At 44.8% G+C, this 19706-nt stretch overlaps 1 protein-coding gene across 6 annotated transcripts in view; it reads left to right on the forward strand.

Annotated features, from left to right (window-relative positions):
* DENND1B (DENN domain containing 1B) overlaps positions 1 to 18039 on the forward strand; it is a 279905-nt gene extending 261866 nt beyond the window's left edge. For 4 of the 6 annotated variants that reach the window (XM_025285317.3, XM_025285321.3, XM_025285319.3 and 1 more), the window contains 3 exons: positions 10943 to 11019; positions 12155 to 12371; positions 14008 to 18039. In XM_025285317.3, the coding sequence (XP_025141102.3) occupies positions 10943 to 11019; positions 12155 to 12371; positions 14008 to 14502 (789 nt within the window). In that variant the 3' untranslated portion in view covers positions 14503 to 18039. Of the gene's footprint in view, positions 1 to 10921; positions 11020 to 12154; positions 12372 to 14007 lie in introns of all 6 variants that reach the window. The other 2 variants (XM_025285318.3, XM_025285323.3) reach the window with 1 other exon arrangement.
* The last annotated feature ends 1667 nt before the right edge of the window (positions 18040 to 19706 follow it).

A 19706-nucleotide genomic window follows, 5' to 3' on the forward strand; every position in this document is an offset into this window, starting at 1 on the left:
GTGTAAGCCCAGGAGGTACTGCCGACTTGGGAAAAGCCAGGTCACACTCTGGACCTCAGTCACTTCGACTCTAAAATGGGGACAGTACTACAAAGAGTACCTACTTTCAGAAAACTCATATATTACAAGCATCTCAATTTTACAAACTCTGAAAACTTGTATTTTCCTACTCCTCTGCCTCCATCGCCTATTTATCCCTAGCCCCTCGGCCCCGCTGCGGGTTTCAGCTGACCCAGCGTTTCGCCTTAGAATTAGACCTGTCTGCCATCTAGTGACGCAGATGGTCACTGCAGGGCAGCAGCCTCCTGTGCGTAGGGTCGGATCCTCGCTGTGTGCTCTGACGTGCTTTGGGGGAACCGTCGTCTTGCTGCAGCTGAGCCAGACACCTTTCTCGAGGCCTCATGAGACGTGAGGCTTGCTGGCGCTGTAAGCTGACCCCTACCTCTGTCTTCTCCTGCGACTGCTCTTCCTTCTGGTCTTCCCCAGCCCCTTCTCTGTGTCTCACTCGAGGTCTCACCAGAGGCTGAGCTTCTCTAATAGGATATCTTCTCTAATAAATTTCATTCCACACTGGTAACCTTTTTTGTTTGTTTGTTTTGCATTAACTTACTATTTTTTCACATTTTTAGTAAGCATCCCTTCTAGACAAGTGGTTATTATTTCTAAAATAATATGTTTTGACATATACAGGATATATACTTTATATTTTAAATTTCCTTGTGAGAACATTTTGATTTTGTAATTATATGTGTTCAGAACCTACCAGTAGGAGTGTGATTGAAGAGGTGGGACATCCAGTTCCCCATCTTATTTGTAATTCTTTGCATCAGAGGGATGTGAAATTCTGCTAATTTTGTTCCCTTGTGATGCCTTTTTGCATCCAGAAATGTACAGCTGCGAATGCCAGCAGTTATTTGCTCGTTTGCACAGCCTCCAGGGCACTGGTGGGAGACCATGGGTCTGTACAGCTCAGGGGGACTCTGAGACCTCCTTGTTGATCGCAGAGTTTACCATTATTTAAAGGACGTAGTCACAATCCTGTGTTGTTAGTGCTGTTCGTCCGCTGACAGCACCTACTTATTAGGAATGTTACAATTGGACGTGAGTCATGATCAGTATTAATGGCACTTAATAAGTTTTCATCTGTGATCAAAACGCTGAGAGCAGTTATATCTGTGGAAGAGTATGTTGATATTTGTAGGTGCTTTATTACATTCAGTATTCAGCATGTTCATCCTTTTAAAAAAATCTCGAGAGGCAGGAACATCGTCTTCTCTTGTGTGCCTCGCAGCACAGAAGACGGTAGCACACGTGCAGTGGCTGCTTAGTGGGTGTTTGTGGCATGAAGAGATGCCGAGAATGTTTTCAGTGAGGTGGGGTAGCTGCTTCCCTCCATGGAGCACAGAGCGGCTTTCAGGACGTCCCCGGAAACAGTGAGCGGCTTTCGGCTGCCCTCCATAATCAGGGTCTGAAAGGCGGGGTCTGTCCCCGCCCACTCTTCCCTGCTGGGCCTCTGATCCCCCTACTTCCTGTGACCTGCCTGAAACTTAGCTTCGTCCAGCCTTGCACCTTCTTAGTATGCACCTGCCATCTAGTGGTCAGCAGGGCAACTGCAAGGCCAGCGTGCCCTTCAGTAACCCTGTGCTCGACCCAGGCTCTGACCCCTGGGACACCATAAGCATGTTTGAGTCCATTGTGTCGGCCCTGGTTGTCCCACCACAGAGCCTTTGTATGTTTTACTTCCTCTTCTTATCATCTACTTAATTCCTACTGACCTTTCAGAGCTCACTCAGACATTTTTCATGCGAAGCCATCCCTTGGTCTCCCTGATGAGGTCAGATTCCTCACTGCAGCCATAATTTAGTACCAGCTCCTGTGGTCATCCTGGTAGGCTTATTTTATTCAATTTAATTCCCATTTCCTTAACTAGATCACAGTCTCCGCAAGAGCAAGGAGCCCTGTTCTCAGTCATCCTCATACTGCCATGTAGCCCAGTGCCTGGTGTCCTTCCAAAGGAGTGTTGCTCTAAGCTTTGTTGAATTAATGAGCATAACACTCGCAGATGCTGAAGATGCCCACGTCGGCCGCTTAGCACGGTGCCGTCATTTCTGCATTACGTGTTTTCTTATCACGAGAAGTTAGGCACAACTTAGCGGGAGTCGGATACGACCGAACAACTGCATGGGACTGTTTTCTTATCAGTTTAAAATTAATTGAAGTACTCAGCCAAAACTACCTCCCTACTATGGAGGTATTCACTTACCCAGGAGACACTAACGGCCTGATTTAAAAAACAGTTTTTTATTAAAGGGTCGAATTATAACTCCCTTATTTTTGGTTCATTAGCTAATGAGAAAACCGGTAAGATGCAAAAAGCTGGTCGGGTAGTCCATAGAACAGACACATAGACAGTCAGGAGTCCTGAGACATACGTGCTAACAGACGCCGGAACCACCCTGTCCACACCGGAGTAACTGCAGCTCCACGGGGCGGGCATCTCTGTGGACAGGAGGCATCCCTGCCGCCATCAGGCCTCTGCCAGGTGCCTCCGGCAGCCGCGGGGTTATAAACAGCCTGTGGACGCTGCAGACCTCTGGAGCATCCGGCGAGCCCACCGCGAAACGCCTGACTGCACCCCCTAACGGTCCCGGGAAAGCACACCAGCAATCTGGGCCACTCCAGGATCCTTTACAGCTTCCCTGACAGTCTCCCCACGTGCAATTATCACGACCTCAGAGAGTATTCTCAATCACAAAAAGAGGGCTGTTTCGTTAGATTTAACCTGATTATTTATGTGAGAGCTTTGTGAACCTAGAGTCATTCGGTGTAGACCAGCTAAGGCCACAGAATCTAACTTCTTTCTGGAAGTTTTCATGAGAAGTGTCAGATTGGGCCAATGAAAGTCTCTGTTTATTTGCTACCTGAAGGTTAGGAAACTAAGCCCAAGAAAGCTTTCTCCCTGGTAAAAATACGTTTCACCTGAAACAGCAACAAATTGGGGTGAATTCCTTTTGAGGTCCTCTGGTCCAGTGGGCAAGGCACCTTTGAGGCTGTGAGGCGGGGACTGCGCGGGTCTCCGGGAGGCAGGGGTGTCCACAGGCGTCAGCTCCATGTGTCTGCAGCCTGTGGTCCACAGCAGTGGCTTCAGGTAAGGCCTTGGCTGCACAGGCCATGCAGTTGAGTCCTGGGAGGGTTGTTAATGACAGTGAAAGACGCAGAGCTCTGTAGGCTAGGATCGGGTGAACACACGCACACAAGGTCTCCTCAGCGTCATCCAGATAGTGCTGACAGGACCCCCCGTCATCTTTAGCTCCTTTCTGAATCTTCTGCAGATTTCCTGACACTAGTGTGGACCCCACGCGGTGTGGTCCTCAGGGACTGAGAGAGAAACGAGCGATGGGCCTGCCCTTGGGGACCAGGCTGTCAGACACATGCACGCCCGGGAGGGGCGATGGTTGGAAGCGTGAGGAAGAGGAGGTTTACCCTGAAAGCAGTGAGGAGCCACTGAAGGGTTCCTTTGAGGAGGAGGGGGCGGCGGCGTGTGTGCCTTGATTTACTCTTTTCACTGCAGGATAGCTGCGTTACAGCGTTGTGCTGGCTCCTGCCGTCAGCAGCGTGCATCAGCCGTGCGTGTGTCTGTATGTGCGTGTCCTGCCTGCAGGGCACCCCCCTTAGGTCGTCGCGGGGCGTGGGCTGGGCTGTCTGTGTCACACACGGGTCCCCAGCAGCTCTGTTTCACATGCAGTTGTGTATGTATGTTGGTGCTACTTTCTCTGTTCATCCCACCCTCTTCCTTAAGCCCCTGTGTCCACAAATCCATTCTCTACATCTGCGCCCATATTTCTTCCCTGCAAATGGGTTCATCTGTACCATTTTTCTGTTTATAGATCCCATAAAGATGTGTTAATATATGATGATTGTTTTTCTGACTTCCTTCACTCTGTACAGCAGGTTCTCGGTTCATCCACCTCACTGTGACTGACTCACATTCGTTCCTTTTTTATGGCCGAGTACTATTCCATCATATCTGTGTACCACAACCTCCGTATCCACTCGTCTGCCAGTGGAAATCTAGGTTGCTTCCATGTCCTTGTTACCGTAAATAGTGCTGCAGTGAACATTGGGGTGCATGTGTTTGTTTGAATCACGGTTTTCTCAGGGTATATGCCCAGTAGTGGAATTGCTGGGTCATATGGTAGTTTTTAAAAGATGTCTCTGTCAGCAGTTCAGAGACGGTCGCTCTACAAGGCAAGAGGAAAGAGGTTCAGATGCAGGTGGTAAGTTGCAGATTTACACACGAGAGTGGATGTATGGTGACAGAGATAGTGGGGTTGAGAGAAGGGGACCAGCATTCAGTGGGGGCTGGAAGGCAGGCGCACCAGTCTATGCAAAGGCCCCATGGTGCAGTGGCACCAGCAGGCATCAGGCGCTGGAAGGTGGGGCCTCGGTGACGTCTTGTGGGTCCGAGCAGAGGGAACCGGGGCAACTGCTAACTTGATGTACACGCAGAAACGGTCGTTTCAGGCTAGTAATGCTCCCCAGACGTAAGAGGAACAAAACATAGGGGTACAGTCTGCTTTCTTTTGTCAATAAGTTAAAGAAGCCTCGCAATTATTAGTAGTACCCCGATCAAAAAGGAAAGAAGTCTTTCCCCTTTTTCATAAAAATTTATGGAGCAGAAAGGAGAGCAGCTTCCGTAACAGCACGGAGCAGATGCAAGGTGACCGGGGTAGGGGGTGGGGAGTGGGGAGGGCTGCCTGGCACACGGGCTGGTTTTCCAGGTGTGGGCACCATGTCATGTCCTTTGGCACACACTTGAAAATAATATGCAGGTTTTCTAAAGACAGAAATCAACTTAATTTTTCTTTTTCTCACTTTTTCTCTATGTTGACTGCTTATAGCTTTCTCAGTCTATTTCAATTTTTTTTTTTAAAAAAAGCTCCTAGTTCCCAATTATAAGCCCTGTTACAACTGACTTAGGTGACTCAGGCAGTAAAGCATTGCCCTGCAGTGCGGGAGACCCAGGGTCAATCCCGAGGTCAGGAGACCCCCTGGGGAGGAGAATGGCGACCCACTCCAGTATTCTTGCCTGGGAAATCCTACGGACAGAGGAGCTGGGTGGGCTACAAGTCCGTGGGGTCACAGAGTTGGACACGACTGAGCAACTTTTCTTTTTTTTTTTAATGACTGTCTTGGCACGTATTTCAGGGAGTTCTCGGTAATAACTCACAATGAAATGTTCATTGGCCCTTGGGAACTCTCCCAATGTACACCCGTTACTGTGAAGTTCCTATCCAGACCTGAAAGAGAATAGTTTTCTCTGAGTACTTACAGTATGCAAAATCCATTCCACTGGGATCTATTAATCATTATAGTTAGAAAAATAACACGCACAGGTTTTCGAAAACTGTAGTCAGTCGTACTAAAATGTATCTAGCTTTCATTTTTCCGCGTGTGAGATTGTATTCGCTCCCTACTCGTAGTTTGCTCTCTGTCTAGTTCCGTGCGCACATTCTGAGTGAGGCTGCGCCTGTGCTCTGTGAGTCCACATGAAGGTGTCCTGGAGTCGCTGTGTGCAGTCCACACCCTGAAGGGCACACAGCGCACCATCTGCAGTCTAAGCTGACCTCCTGCCAGTTCCCCATCAGAGACTTCCGTTTATAAAACTGGGACCAGGCCTCTCTGCCTGTGCCCTATGTCCCTGGGGTGCTGCAAACAATTCTGAAAGCACTGTACCCAAGTCCAAGCCCACCGGAAACGGTGATGGAGAGAAACTCTGGGTTCATGTGAGCTCCGGCGCTGATGGTGCTTTTGTTACATATGCTCTCATGTCCCTCTGTCTTAATGTTGATCAGAGTGTAAGTATTTTCCTCATTTTTTTGTGTGTGTGACTTTAACAGCTATGTGATATGAAGTAGTCAAGCAGTTGACACATTCACTATGGGTTTGGATACTTAACTTCATTCTGTGTATGGAGATTGCAGCTCCTAGTGAATTACTGAATCTACCTATGTGATAGCTGCTAATTAGAAGCTTATTTAGGTTAGCCAAAACTGAACACTCGTAGAAAGCAAAGCATTATATTAACCAATTTTGTTTCTCATTCTAATTCTCATTCTGTTGTGAAAACTTATGTAAGTCATGGTGATAGGGTAAACTGTTTAACACCCCTGTGTATGCAGAAATTGATAGACCCCTGGCCTGGCTAGAAAATGTAAAATTAAATTCAGAGGTACTTGCGAAATGCTTAGGATTTAAATGACTTAGACTGTGGGAAAGCGAGAGCTTCATTAGAAGAGAAAAAGTTGTAGTTAGCAAAACAGTAACTGAGAATCTGCGGTATGCGCAGGCAGATTGGAGAATGTGAAAGCAACTTGTGGAAGATGAACAGGGGGCTGGCAGCAGACCAGGTTCCTCTTTCTGGCTCTTGTTCTTGATAAGGTATGTGACCTTGAGCAGTGATGGGGCCTCCCTGGTGTCCCTCCAGACTTACTGTGGGGTTCGTTAGAGCTGCTAAAGACAAGAGACTCAACCTGATTCAATTCTATATTCTCAGAACCTAGCCCAGTGTGTGAAAGAGAGTGCTTTGCAAAGTATGCTATAAACGTACATATTAAGTTACATGTTTATTATCTTCTTGCATAGTCAGTGATAATTTGGTAAGTAGCAGCATGAAGTCCCAGCTCCCTCATAGTTTCTGATTTTTGTTTTGTTTTTAATCAAAAATTAGATGCAACACCCACAGCTGACATAAAAGTAAGTGCACACAGGTCAGTGTAATAACCACAGCTTGGCTTTAGAATCAGAGGATTGTGATACATATATTGTGAGTTCTGGAGGGAGTGGGTAAAACATATATTGTGAGTTCTGGAGGGAGTGGGTAAAACATATTTTTCCCAGAGAAATAATCTTGTAAGTGATAGTTGGGTTTCTAGGCCAATTCCCAGATTTCTCTTTAACTCACATATCGTAAACTTGTAAAGTGGAAGAGTTAGTCACTCAGTCGTGTCCGACTCTTTGTGACCCCGTGGACTGTATAGCTCACCGGGTTCCTCTGTCATGGAATTTTCCAGGCAAGAATACTTGATTGGTTAGCAGTTCCCTTCTCCAGGGAGGGGATCCTCCTGACCCAGGGGTCGAACCCGCTGCAGGCAGATTCTTTACCATCTGAGCCACAAGTGATACTACAAGTCCCAAATAACATTGCTAGTCACCAAAATTCCGGAGAGACTTACTACACGTCCCCAGCAGGGGCTCTAAGACGCATGTATCTATTCATTCTTTCCTTTCTGTCACTCATCAGCCCATGGATTGACGTGTGGGTATTAAACCACTCTTGCATCTCTAGAAGAAATCCTTTAACCATGGTATATGATCCTTTTAATGTTTTCTTGGATTTGGTTTATTAGTATTTTGTTGAGGATTTCTGCATCTATGTTCATCGGGAATATTAGCCTGTAATTTTCTATTTTGAAAAAATAGAATTCAGCTTCTACTTTGTAATATCTTTGTCTTGTTTTGGTATCAGGGTAATGCTGGCCTTTAGACTAAGTTTAGAAGCATTCCCCCCCTCTAATTTTTTTTGAGTACTCTGAGGAGGATAGGTATTATTTCTTCTCTAAATGTTTGGTAGAGTTCACCTACCAATAGGTGAAGACTTCTGTCTGGTCCAAGACTTTTGTTTTTTGGGAGTTTTTTTTTTTTTTTTTTTTTTTTTTTTTTACTGATTTAGTTTCACTATTAGTAATTAGTCTGTTTAGATTTTCTGTCTCTTCCCCCATTTAGTCTCGGAAGAGGGCATGCATCTAGGAATTTCCTGGTTGTCCAATTTGTTGGTATATGAGACGTTGTAGTAGTCCCATGAGTCTTCATATTGGTTGTAACTTCTCTTTCATTTCTTATTTTATTGATTTGGGCCCTTTTTTTCCTTGATGGTTTTGGCTGAAGGTTTATCAATTTTGTTTGCTTCTCAAAGAACTAGTTCTTAGTTTCCTTGATCTTTTCTGTTTTTATAGTCTCCATTTGTGCTCTGATCTGTATTGGTTTCTTCCTTCTACTAAGGGCTTTTTCTGTTTTCTAGGTGTTTTAGATATAAAGTTAGACTGTGTATATGAATTTTTTTTTTTTTCATGAGGTAGGTCTGTGTTGCTATAAGCTTTCCTTTTAGAACTGCTTTTCCTGCATCCCATCAATTTTGGAACCATGTTTTTTCACTTTGATTTATTTCCGAGTACTTTACTGACATTTTCTCTGATTTCTTCATTGACCCATTGGTTGATTTGTAGCATGTTGCTTTGTCTTCATGAGTTTTGCTTCTTCCAGTTTTCTACTAGTGTGTTCAGAAGGAATTTTTGGTATTTCAGTCCTTTTAAATTTGAGGTTTTTTGTGGCCTAGCATGTGATCTGTCCCAGAGGATGTCTGATGTTCATGTGAATGTGTCTTCTGTTTTGGGGTAGAACGTTCTCTGTGTGTCCACGTGGTCTAATGTGTTAAAGCCAGTGTGTTTCCTTATTTTCTGTCTATATGATCTGTCCACTGATGTAAGTTCCCTACTATTACTGTATCACTGTCAATTTCTCCCTTTACATCTGTTAATATTTGCTTTATATATTTAGGTGCTCCAGTGTTGGGTACATAAATATATATTTTTTATTGTCAGATGCTATTTACTTATTTTTAAAATTTTTTATTGGCATATAGTTGATTTACAATGTTGATCATTTCTGCTGTACAGCAAAGTGAATCATATACATACATCCACTCTTTAGATTCTTTCCCCATATAGGCCATTATGGAAGATTGCATCGAGTTCCCTGTGCTATACAGTAGATCGTTATTATACCTGTCTTATGTATAGTAGTGTGTGTGTTTCATCCCCAGCCTCCCAGTTTATCCCTCTGCTCTCTTCCCCACCCCCTATAACCATAAGTTTGTTTTCTATATATGTGACTATTTCTGTTTTGTAAATAAATCTGTCAGTACCATTTTTTTAGATTCCACATACAAGTGACATCATGATATTTGTCTTTCTCTGACTGACTTTACTCAGTATGACACTTTGTGTTTTGATTGGAGCATTTAGGCTGTTCATGTTTAAACTGATTATTGATAGGTATGTACTTATTACCATGTTGTTGACTGTGGTTGTTTCTGTAGTCCTTCTCTGATTCCAACATACAAAAGTAAAGAGAAGCTTATAAGAATGCCCAGGTACCTTTCATACAGCTTCAACAATGGTCAGCTCACAGACAGTCTTATTTCTGTGCCAACCTTTTGCACTCTCCCCACCTCTGGATTAATTTGACGTAAATGCCCAGTAGCACATAATTTAACCTGTAGGTATTTTAAGAGGAACCTGTAAAAGATCACTATTTCAAAAAACATGGTTATGGCATAGTGTAAAAATGGGGCAGATTTGAACATCAAGAAGGAGTAATAACTGTGATGGTTGGAGCCAAACCAAATATGTACAAATGATAATTTTTAAAGACCCCTCATGGCGTACCTTTACAGACTGTTACATATAAGGAAAGAAGGAATTACCCTGTTTTTTCTAGGGCACGTTGTATTTCAGAATAGACAAACAGTTAATAGGACAAAGTTTTTTATAGAATCCCAACAAGCAAATACAGAGGCACCGCTTTTGAAAAGTATAATTATTGGATGCTAAACCCATCAAGTAAAAGACTGGTCATATCTGTAGTGGGTGCACCAGGCCACCTACACCTGAAACCATTCATTAGTCTTGGTGGCACCCGAGGTGAGCCACTGTGTGCCTCCCGCCGTGACGTGCTGAGAAACCTGTACCAACGTCTACGGGCATTGCTGCAAGAAACAGAGGAAGACTCAGAAGTGGAAGGCAGCCAGGCTTCCAGATGGAATTGCCAGCTTACAGGAAATAAGGGCACAATAACACAGTCAAGGTCCCAGAAGACATGGGGGCAGAGGAGATAAAAGGGGTCGTCCTCTGAGACGAGAGACATTTCAGCCAAATACAGTGCTTACCTTGTTGAGATTCTGGCCCAAATAAACTCACTAAAATATATTTGGAGTAATAAGGGAATGTGAGATATTAAATAATTATTAGTAACTATGTGTGATCACGATACTGTGGTAATGCTAAAAAATATCTTTTAAGATACATAGTGATGTATTTACAGATGAAACGATGGGTTTTCCTGGACTTGATTCAAAACCTTGCTCTTCAGAGTGTGACCGCCAGACCCAACAGCACCAACCTCACTGAAGAGTTATAGATGCAGAAACTCAGAACCTCTGTCTTTACCATCTCCGAGAGACTCAGACACACACTCGGGATTGAGCATTGCTGTGAAATACTGGGTGTGAGGGAGAGTGGGGTAGGGGATAAAAGAAACAAGGCTTCAGGTATTGATTATTATAGAAAGTGGAGGCCGAGTGCTTGGTGGAGTGACTGTAAATCAAGGGTTCCTAAACCAGGGACTGACAGACTGGACAGAGGTGTTGATACACTCAGCCCAGGGACTTTGTTGATTGGTTTGAGGTGCAAGAAAGCATTCAGATCAGTATTGCCTGGTATCCTCCAGGTTACTAGGTAATATTCAAAAGCCCTGAATGCGTATGTCTTTTAAGAAGTATTCCTTATCATGAGAAAGAAAAAGTGAAGTCGCTCAGTCATGTTCGACTCTTTGCGACCCCATGGACTATAGCCCTCCAGGCTCCTCCATTCATGGGATTTTCCAGGCCAGAGTACTGGAGCGGGTAGCCTTTCCCTTCTCCAGGGGATCATCCCGACCCAGGGATCAAACCTGGGTCTCCTGCATTGCAGGCAGACACTTTACCATCTGAGCCACCAGGGAAGCCCTTCCTTACCATATCAAGTATCAAATTACTGTTTAAAGTTTCTGGGAGTATTTCAAGTATCTTCACTCCTCACGCCAGTGTGTCGACCCCTCTCTGCAGTCACGCCTCAGGCCTCTGAAGAGCCTGGACGGAGCCCTAGATGCTGACGACGAGGAGGACGCCGAGAGAGCCAGCAAGTAAGTTGTGGGTTGCATGTTCTGTTCAGCCGAAGCCCTAGGTTGCAAGAGATATTTCAAACCACGTGCACGTCTGGAGAAAAGGTTCTGCTCCCCGCGGTCTCGTCTTCAGCAGGAGGATCCAGGGCTAGTGGGAGGTTCACGGGGGACGAATCTTGAGATGGGAAAGCAAGATAGGCCTGAAATAACCTGTCCTGGGAAGCAATGATGTCTGCAGAAATACCCAGGGTAGTGTTCAAGGGCAAACAGAAGCCCACGCCTCCCCTCTGACTGAAGAGGAGGGGCAGGTGAACATCAAGACAGTGGAAGGAGTTAATTGAAACAAACCAGATCTGGGGGAGGGGCGGCAGGACCTCAGTCCATGGGAGGTATCAGAAGAGGAAAATTTCATGAAAGTGGTAAAAAATAAGGGAAATAATAGTACTGCGTGTTGAACTTTTAAAACAATGGTAAGTAAGCTATTTGGGGATGATAGAATCAATTTTCCCCCCCATTAAGTATATCTTTATTTACATAAATGAATATGCATTCTCCAAAACAAGTGAATAAATAAAGGAAAACCATCCAAAGGTACTGAAAGTGAATCAGAATGTAGAAAGTCCCAGGTGTTCAGTCTGATATTTCTAAGGCTATTGCCCCCACACTCCCCAGAATCAGACTGTGAAAAGCCCCGCTTGTGCTTCCAGATGGGTAAGGAGCCATAAACTTCTGTTTGTTCTCAGTGCACACACTCAAGATTTCCAGTGTTTGAATTGGTATGTATATCACTATGAGAAAATTTTGGCTATCAACCATGAGAAGTTGCAAAATAAGATCTTTAAGTTTATTGAAATGTTGTAGGAGTTTTCTTTTGGTGACAGAAGAACAGCCTCCTACTTTTAAGTATTTATTTAATTGACCACACTAGGTCTTAGTTCTGGAGAAGGAAATGGCAGCCCACTCCAGTGTTCTTGCCTGAAGAATCCCAGGGATGGAGGAGCCTGGTGGGCTGTCTATAGGGTCACATGGAGTCGGACACGACTGAAGCGACTTAGCAGTCACTATAAAGAGTTTGGCCATGAACCAGTTACTCACTTTACTGTCCCTCCACAGAAGTATCACGTTGGTTTTCAGCATGTGTCCTGTTTTTCTCCAGGTTGTCCTCTGAAGATGGAGAAGAAGCTTCTGCTTACTTCTACGAAAGTGACGACTCATTGGAAACAAGAGCAAAGGCTCCTTCCCCGGGTGAGATGGACTTGCTGGGTGAGATCCTGGACACGCTGAGCACGCACAGCTCGGACCAGGGGAAGCTGGCGGTGGCCAAGAGCCTGGACTTCTTCAGATCGATGGACGAGATAGACTACAAGCCCACGGTGAGTCAGTTTCCAGCCTGTAACATTAAATGAACACTTTCTCACCTCACTGTACTGTCCGACGTGAAGGTAAGTGTCAAAACTCCAAAAATATCATAAGAGTTAATCATTAAGACATGATTTCTATAACAAAAATCCAATCAAATGCTGGTGTTTCTCATCATTAACATTATTTTGTCAAGCAGTATTATTTCCCTACAACCTAATTTTATAGTTGTCTTTCTCCGGAACTTTCAAATGTGAAATGTTCCCATGTTTTTCCTGTATTTTTTGGCTCTTGACAACATTTTAGTAAGGGTATGAATTCAAGTAATGTTTCACTGTGTTGCTTCAGAAATGCCTAAGACTTTGAACTGGATTCTTTAAAAACACAACAGAGAGAGAAGTAATTTCTACCCTGTTCTGACTGTAATAATCCCAGAACTTGGCATTGATTATGTAAGAGTTGGCTTGTTCTCTGAGTTATCTGGTAGGATTTTTTTGCAGATCCTTTCTATTTCCCAGCTTTTCTGAAGTGCAGTGACAGAGGCTGTGCACATCCGAGATGCATGAGTCGATGCTTGCTGGCACGCTGCAGAGCGCTGGCCACAGGCGAGCTGATTAGCCATCCCTTACTGCACAGAGTTCACTTTTCTTTCCTCTTCTTTGAAGCCAGAGTAGTTGAGACCTGCCTCCTTTCCAGTTCGGTCCGCATGCTAGGTCCCTGAGCTTCGCCACCCTCACGACTGAGCCCTGGCCTTCCTGCACCTCCCCTCCCCACCTGGGGACCACCCCTCCCATTCTGCTCTCTACACCTACGAGCTTGACTGGATTCCCCAGAGAAGTGAGATCATGCAGTATTTGTGTCCTGATTTACTTCACTTAGTGCAATGCCTTCCAGGCCCATCCTTGGTGCTTTTTTAATCTTGGTTTTACTGATGTTACTTACTCAGTCATGTCCAACTCTTTGTGACCCCATGGGCTATATAGCCCACCAGGCTCCTCTGTCCGTGGGATTTTCCAGGCAGGAATACTGGAGTGGGTGGCCATTCCCTTCTCCAGGGGATCTTCCTGACCCAGGGATCATACCCAGGTCTCCTGCATTGTGAAGGAGAATTCTTTACTGTCTGAGCCACTAGCAGCATCTATATTATCCCAAATGGCAGGATTTCCCCTTTTTTAAAAAGGTGAGTGATAATCACAGCACATTTTCTTTATCCACTCACCTGTCAGTGACATTTAGCTGTTCCCGCAGCTTCCCTATACTGGGAACAGTGCTGCAGTGAACAGGTGGACACACACCCGGAAGTAGTGCTACTGCGTCTTGCTGCAGGACGTCGTAGTTCTGTTCTTAATTTCTTGAGGCCTGTCCCCGCCGATGTCCAAAGTGGCTGCATCAGTGTACACTCCCACCCTCTTCTCCATATCCTCGCCGACACTCATCATCCGGGTTGAACTCTGCAGGCGACAGTTGCATGTGCCTGTCTTTGGAGCCCTGGGCCTTGGGCGGTGTTCTGAACCCACCGTCGCGGCTGCGTCTCCTTGGGGCGGGACTTCGAGTTCCCAGCCTCGCAAGAGAAAGATTTCAGAATGGGAAGGAATATTACTGAAGTAACGTGCCTTCCGTTTCTTCTAAATGTGTCGTTTCTCCTCTTAGAACAAATCCAACGCACCCAGCGAGAGCAACCTGGCCCTGCTGTGCAGCGGCTCCGGGGACCAGGCTGGGTGGCACCGGGGCCAGGACGACAGCGCCCTGCTCGGCCGGCAGTTGCCTCCCTCGCCCAGGAAGCGGCTGTCGTCCGGCGCGGGCACCGACCCTCTGTTCGTCCTGGAGGAGGAGGCAGGCGAGCGACCCCTCGGCGCAGGGAGCCAGCCCCCGGCGCCAGGGCAGCCGGGCCCCGCTCCAGGCGCTGCAGCGCCCCCTACGGAGAGGAAGGAAACGCTAAGCCCGACTGTGGACGACCCGCCGGAGCCCGGCCTGGGGCGGCGCCTGTCCACGTGTGTCCCCTGGGAGAAAGAAGGGAAAGCGGCTCCAGAGACCGCAGAGGGGCCTGGGCTGCTTCAGGAGGTGGTGTCCTTGTGTCACAGCACGTCTGCTTTCCAGCAAGACCTGCGCATCTCAGGAGGGGGGGCAAGCGGAAACCAGGCTTAGTCAGTGAACGAAGTGCCTGTCGCAGGCACCCAGCCTTCCACGGAGACAGTCAGGAGCCCACCACCCCGGGTCGTAAACAACGAGTGGTCGGAAAGGCGACTCTTCCTGCTGTCTGAAGTTGTTTTTCGTTTGGGACACTTACCTGTCCGCGCTTTCGTCTCACGCTATGTCCATGATCCATTGATTTTTTAAACATAAAGCTAATTCTCCTCCTGTGCTCTTCAGTCAGGTACGAGTTTGTATGTATGTATGTTGCAAGTATATATTGAACATCCGATTTCCCAGTGTTTGGTGCTTAACGCCACTTATTTAAATTAAGTATGCATCTAACCCGCGCACATAACCAGGAGCTACTGTACTAACCTGGTTGAGCATGACCTGGCCAAGATATCAAAACCTATCAGAACTAGCTTGAAACTGTTGACCCACTAATTGCCTTAATCTTAAGCCTATATTAAGCATACTTAACCTAATTTATGGGATTCCATGTAAATTCTGAAAGATAAGTTATGTGTTCTGCAGAGCAATAATGCCTTTTTCAATTCATCAAATCAAGGACAGAATTCATTTTTTCAAAGTTTAAAAGCTCTCTTGTGGACACTGCAGCCATGTTTTCCAAAAAGTATAAAGGTACACACATTTACCGGCCACTGAGTGAGGTCCATGAAGTGGTGAATTACAATGTGAAAGTAATGACTGCTGTTTACAAACGACACTTTCAATTTCTTCACAGCCTCTCTTTGCCTTCGCTAACTAGGAGTCACCCCAGAAAGCCAGATGAAACAAAGTGTCCTAGTTGAAAAACGTTCTTGTCTGTTTTTCCCCTAATAATTCTCTATCAGAATGCTTCATGACATCTCAGACTTACCGCTAAAATGACTGACTTTATATTTTGCAAGTTGTAGATCTACAGGCCCCACGCGGAGCCAGGGCAGCGTCCCCGCGTCTCTCCGCTCAGCACGTCTGCGGTGTTTAAGGTCCTGTATCTGTGCAGTACGCCTTCACAGTTCCTAAGCCGTGCTTCACGCAGATGTCCTTGGTTCTCCCCTCACATCCTGTTTCTGTCCCGCCCCGGGCCCACCTTACCCATGGCTGTCATACCTCCTCAGGCTCCTCTTGGATGTGACCTCCTCTAGACCCTCCTGGTCTTTGACGACCTGAGTGGTTCCGAGGAGGACAGGTCAGGTCTGCTGTCGGACGCGCCGCTGCTGGACCTGTCCAGCATTTTTGCTGTGGTCGCGGTGGGTCCCGGGGAGGGGCTCACAACAGAAAAGTGCTGTCTCCGTCACCCCAGCCTGCCCCTGGGGCTTGCAAACGTTGCTGCTGGCCGGGGTCAGCCGGCTGAGGAAGCGCTGGTCGGGCTTCTCCTGGGAAAGCCGCGCCTTCCCTCCGGTCCTCCTGCCATCTCCTGGAGGAGACACCATGCACGGCCTCCCTGGGGTGGGGCTTGTGCTTCCGGTCTGAAGCATGGTATCCACACACATTACTTGGAATTCTTCTGCATGGGACGTGGTCTCTCCTCCCTCAAATTCACTGTCACACTGGGAAGTTCTGAGAAGGAATCCTGCATTGATTATTCCTATGAGTCTAGCCAGTCATGAAGCAATCAGGAAAAAAAACAACAGTGATGTGGTTCCTTGGTTGTTCGCTTGTTCAGTATATGTACTCTGTGCATCCCCAGTCATGATTGTTTTCTTAATTTATCATTTTAGGAAAGGTTTGACAAGCCAGTCTAGAACTCCCGTCAAAAACTGTGCTCTAGAATATTTACTGAAATAAGAATTTAATTTTCAGTCAAGATCCTGGAAGAGGCTTTGTTAAAAACATTTCTTAAGATACTTATTCAGATCAGTCTTTAAATAATTTGAGGAAAATGACTAAGGTTTTCTTTTTTAAAGTAGATTCCAAAATCTAAATGGATATATTTTGGGAGGACAGTTATTCATTCATGTATATGAAGGAAGACAGATCTTGTTTTCCTTATAAGGATGAACTCTGTAAGTATTAAGGGGAAAAGTCTGTAATCCTTTTTTTAACACAAAAGTAAGATTCAAGGTTCTTGTTCAATTTTGCCTTTATATACTCATTACAAAATTCCATTTTATTTAAGTATATAAAAAAGTCCATTTATCAGAAGAGCTATTTTAAATGAGAAGGAAAAACGAACTATGGTTGTCAATCTGCTGGGCAGATAGATATTCTTCATAATTTTTGAAAAGAATGTAAAATAGTCCTTGACTACGAATATTGGAATGAGGCGTTTTTTCCTTTAGAATTCTCCATTTGGAGAATGGGATCACTGTGAGTGTAGCCTTGATAGAATCTGGGTTTTAGTCCATTTGCCCAATAAGCTTCAGAGCCTCAGAAAGGTGAGTTCTTCTCTGTCTTAGTCACCTCCCCGGGTGTTTCACCATGGTGTATGGTGAGGACAGTCACCCACCGACAAATCACATTTGTGTTAAGGTATTTTAAGCTGGACTTGTGCCTTATTTTAACATACAGAATCAGCTCTGATAGTCCACATTAAAAACAAAAACTCAGCAAGTATTCCTATTTCAACCTGTTAACATTTTGAGTATTCAAAGTCCGCTCTGAGACTAGACTTCCCTGTATCACAGTGGCTGTATGGAGAATGAAGGGACATTAAGGTGAGTTCTGAAATAAACGTTATCTCTTTCCTATGTTCATATTTTCTATTAATAACTAGACAATATTTTCTATTATGTGTAAACTCCCCTGCTGTTTGAATTTTTCTCCCCTGAAGGAGCAACACCTGTCCTATGCAGAACTGTACAAACGAGTCCGACCTTTGGTTCTGGGGCCTGTCTTTATACAGCCTCTAGACAGTCACCATGCTCCCCAAACCCACTCTATCTTTTACCCTAGAGGTATTGCATCCATGGTATTTCAGAGGATAGCAGAGTCCCGTGTGAATTTAGGAACTCTTGGTTCATTAAGTGTCGTTAAGTGGTATATTTTAATGGCTACCTACTTTAGCATATTTTAGAAAGGCACCAAAATATAGCATGACTATTTCTCTGATTAAAAATAACTCATTTGTTTAAGAAATATTTATCAACTCTTGGTACTGTTCATAGGCAAGGTACAGTAACAGTGGACATAAGGAAATAAAAGAATTGGCCTAGTGCCTGCTGTGCAGGAGCTAATTAAAAGGAAAAGGAATTGCAAATCTCTGTTAATAATAACAAGGATGATAATATATTTTGCTTAGGAATTATTCAGCCAAGATTCTATCACCAAAAAAAAAAAAAAAGCCGTTTAAAGCTGCTTAAACTAAAACATGCTCTAAGTACAGAACCACTGTACCATCTTTCTCTACTGTTATACGACGTGCAAGAATGCTGCTGTCTAGGAGACCTGCTCTTAAAGGACAGATTCAGAGGCTCTGAGAAGCCGTGTGTTCTCGTCCAGCTGGCTGTCCAGCACCCTCTGCTCCCTTGTACCCAGGCAGCGAGGCTTGGTGCTGAACGTGGCCCCTCGGGACCACCCGGGACCAGTCTCCACTCTGTTCAGGATGAACTGAGCATGTGGACGCCTGTCGATGGCAAGGAGTTTTTGCTCTCTTTACCCTGATAACAGCATTCTCTGCAAACACTTCCCGCGCCCCACACGCTCGGAAGCTGCCTGTGACAGCGCTCTGTGGGGCGGTGCTTGTGCCTGACAGACGAGCCCCGGGAGTGCTTGTGCCTGACAGACGGGCCCCGGGAGTGCTTGTGCCTGACAGACGGGCCCCGGGAGTGCTGGCGAATTCCTTGTTTCTGAAATAAGGTGAAGAGGAAAAAAACTGACTGTTGTCATAATTAGTAGATCTTCCTTCTTTTTCTAGAATATCTGGATTTTCAGGAAAAGATTATTTTCACGAAAAAATTTTCTAATGTGAATTCCATTTTGTTTCACATACAAGATCTTGATTCTGGCTGGATAGCTGTAGATCAGAACATAAAGGATGTAAAATGAACCCCAAACCTAATTCCCCCAAAGCACTTCTTCATATAGGAGATGGTCTTTCACAAACTCTGTCAGCACTGATGTCCTTCCTCTGTCTAGCCCAGGAATTTGTTAGTATGTTTCTTAAATCTTGTTTAAGAGGCAGAGTTCTTTTGAGCAAATCAGTCAATGTTTTGATTTGGTCAAGATAGGGAATTATGTGTATTTAGAAAGCAGCATATTTTATCTTGAAAATAATATAGGATTTTGTGCAATATTTTTTTTCTTGCATAATTTAGTTCATATAAATATGCACATCTGCTTTTCAAGCAGATGCCTTAAGGTCATGTTTTTCAGTATTTGTGTAAAATTGTATGTAGCAATGTTCCAGGTGATTTTAGGGGGAAAAAAAACTTTTTACTGTTGGCAGGAGAAATGTTTTTGTTTATTTAAAATAATTATGAATATTGCATTATTGTATCATAACTAACTGCCTCAGCAACAATGAATATGCAATAAGAGAATCCTGAACCTTAGCTTGGTATTGACAGTGGTGTTACTTTGAAAGAAATGTATATAGTGCAAAACGCTGATTCCTCATTTGTACGTTTCACACATGCTCAGTTCTGTACCACGTAAATTGAGATGGCATTTGTACGGTGATGACGAACCATTATGTCGACTGTAATATCCTTTGTGATGCATCTCTGGTAAGATTTATAAAGGGCATTGCCAATACTTTTTGACTGTCTATAAATTAAGTTAATTTTTGTATAATGTACAGTTTGTTTAACCTTAGAGCTTCTATAGATTTCTACTTTTTATTATACTTGAATGAGGCAGAAAAGCACTGTGGAAAATCTGTAGCTCTGGATGTGACTTGCAAACATACCAAAAAAAACAGAATAAGGTACTGAACTGAACAGCAAACTTAACCAGACGCTTTCTATCCAGAAAGCTATGTTTTTTCAAACCAGACTTAAATGAAGTAATTTAAACTATAGCAGTCTTTTATCATAAAAGATTGCTAAGTCACAAATGATTACCTCTTTGATACGAGAAACCTCTGAGCCTCTTCGTCTCTGTGTTACTCCATGTCTCAGAAGAGAGCCCTGCTGAGGTACGTTGACACCTCTGCCCTTTGCTATATTACATAACTTCCAGGACAAAATTTGACTCTGCATCCTGGGTACACCGTGTGTGTTGAGTCACCATCCTTCAGATGGTCTAGTTTCCACGTGGTTACTCTGAGAACC

This window comes from Bubalus bubalis, chromosome 5, assembly GCF_019923935.1.
Source record: "Bubalus bubalis isolate 160015118507 breed Murrah chromosome 5, NDDB_SH_1, whole genome shotgun sequence".
Taxonomy (NCBI): domain Eukaryota; kingdom Metazoa; phylum Chordata; class Mammalia; order Artiodactyla; family Bovidae; genus Bubalus; species Bubalus bubalis.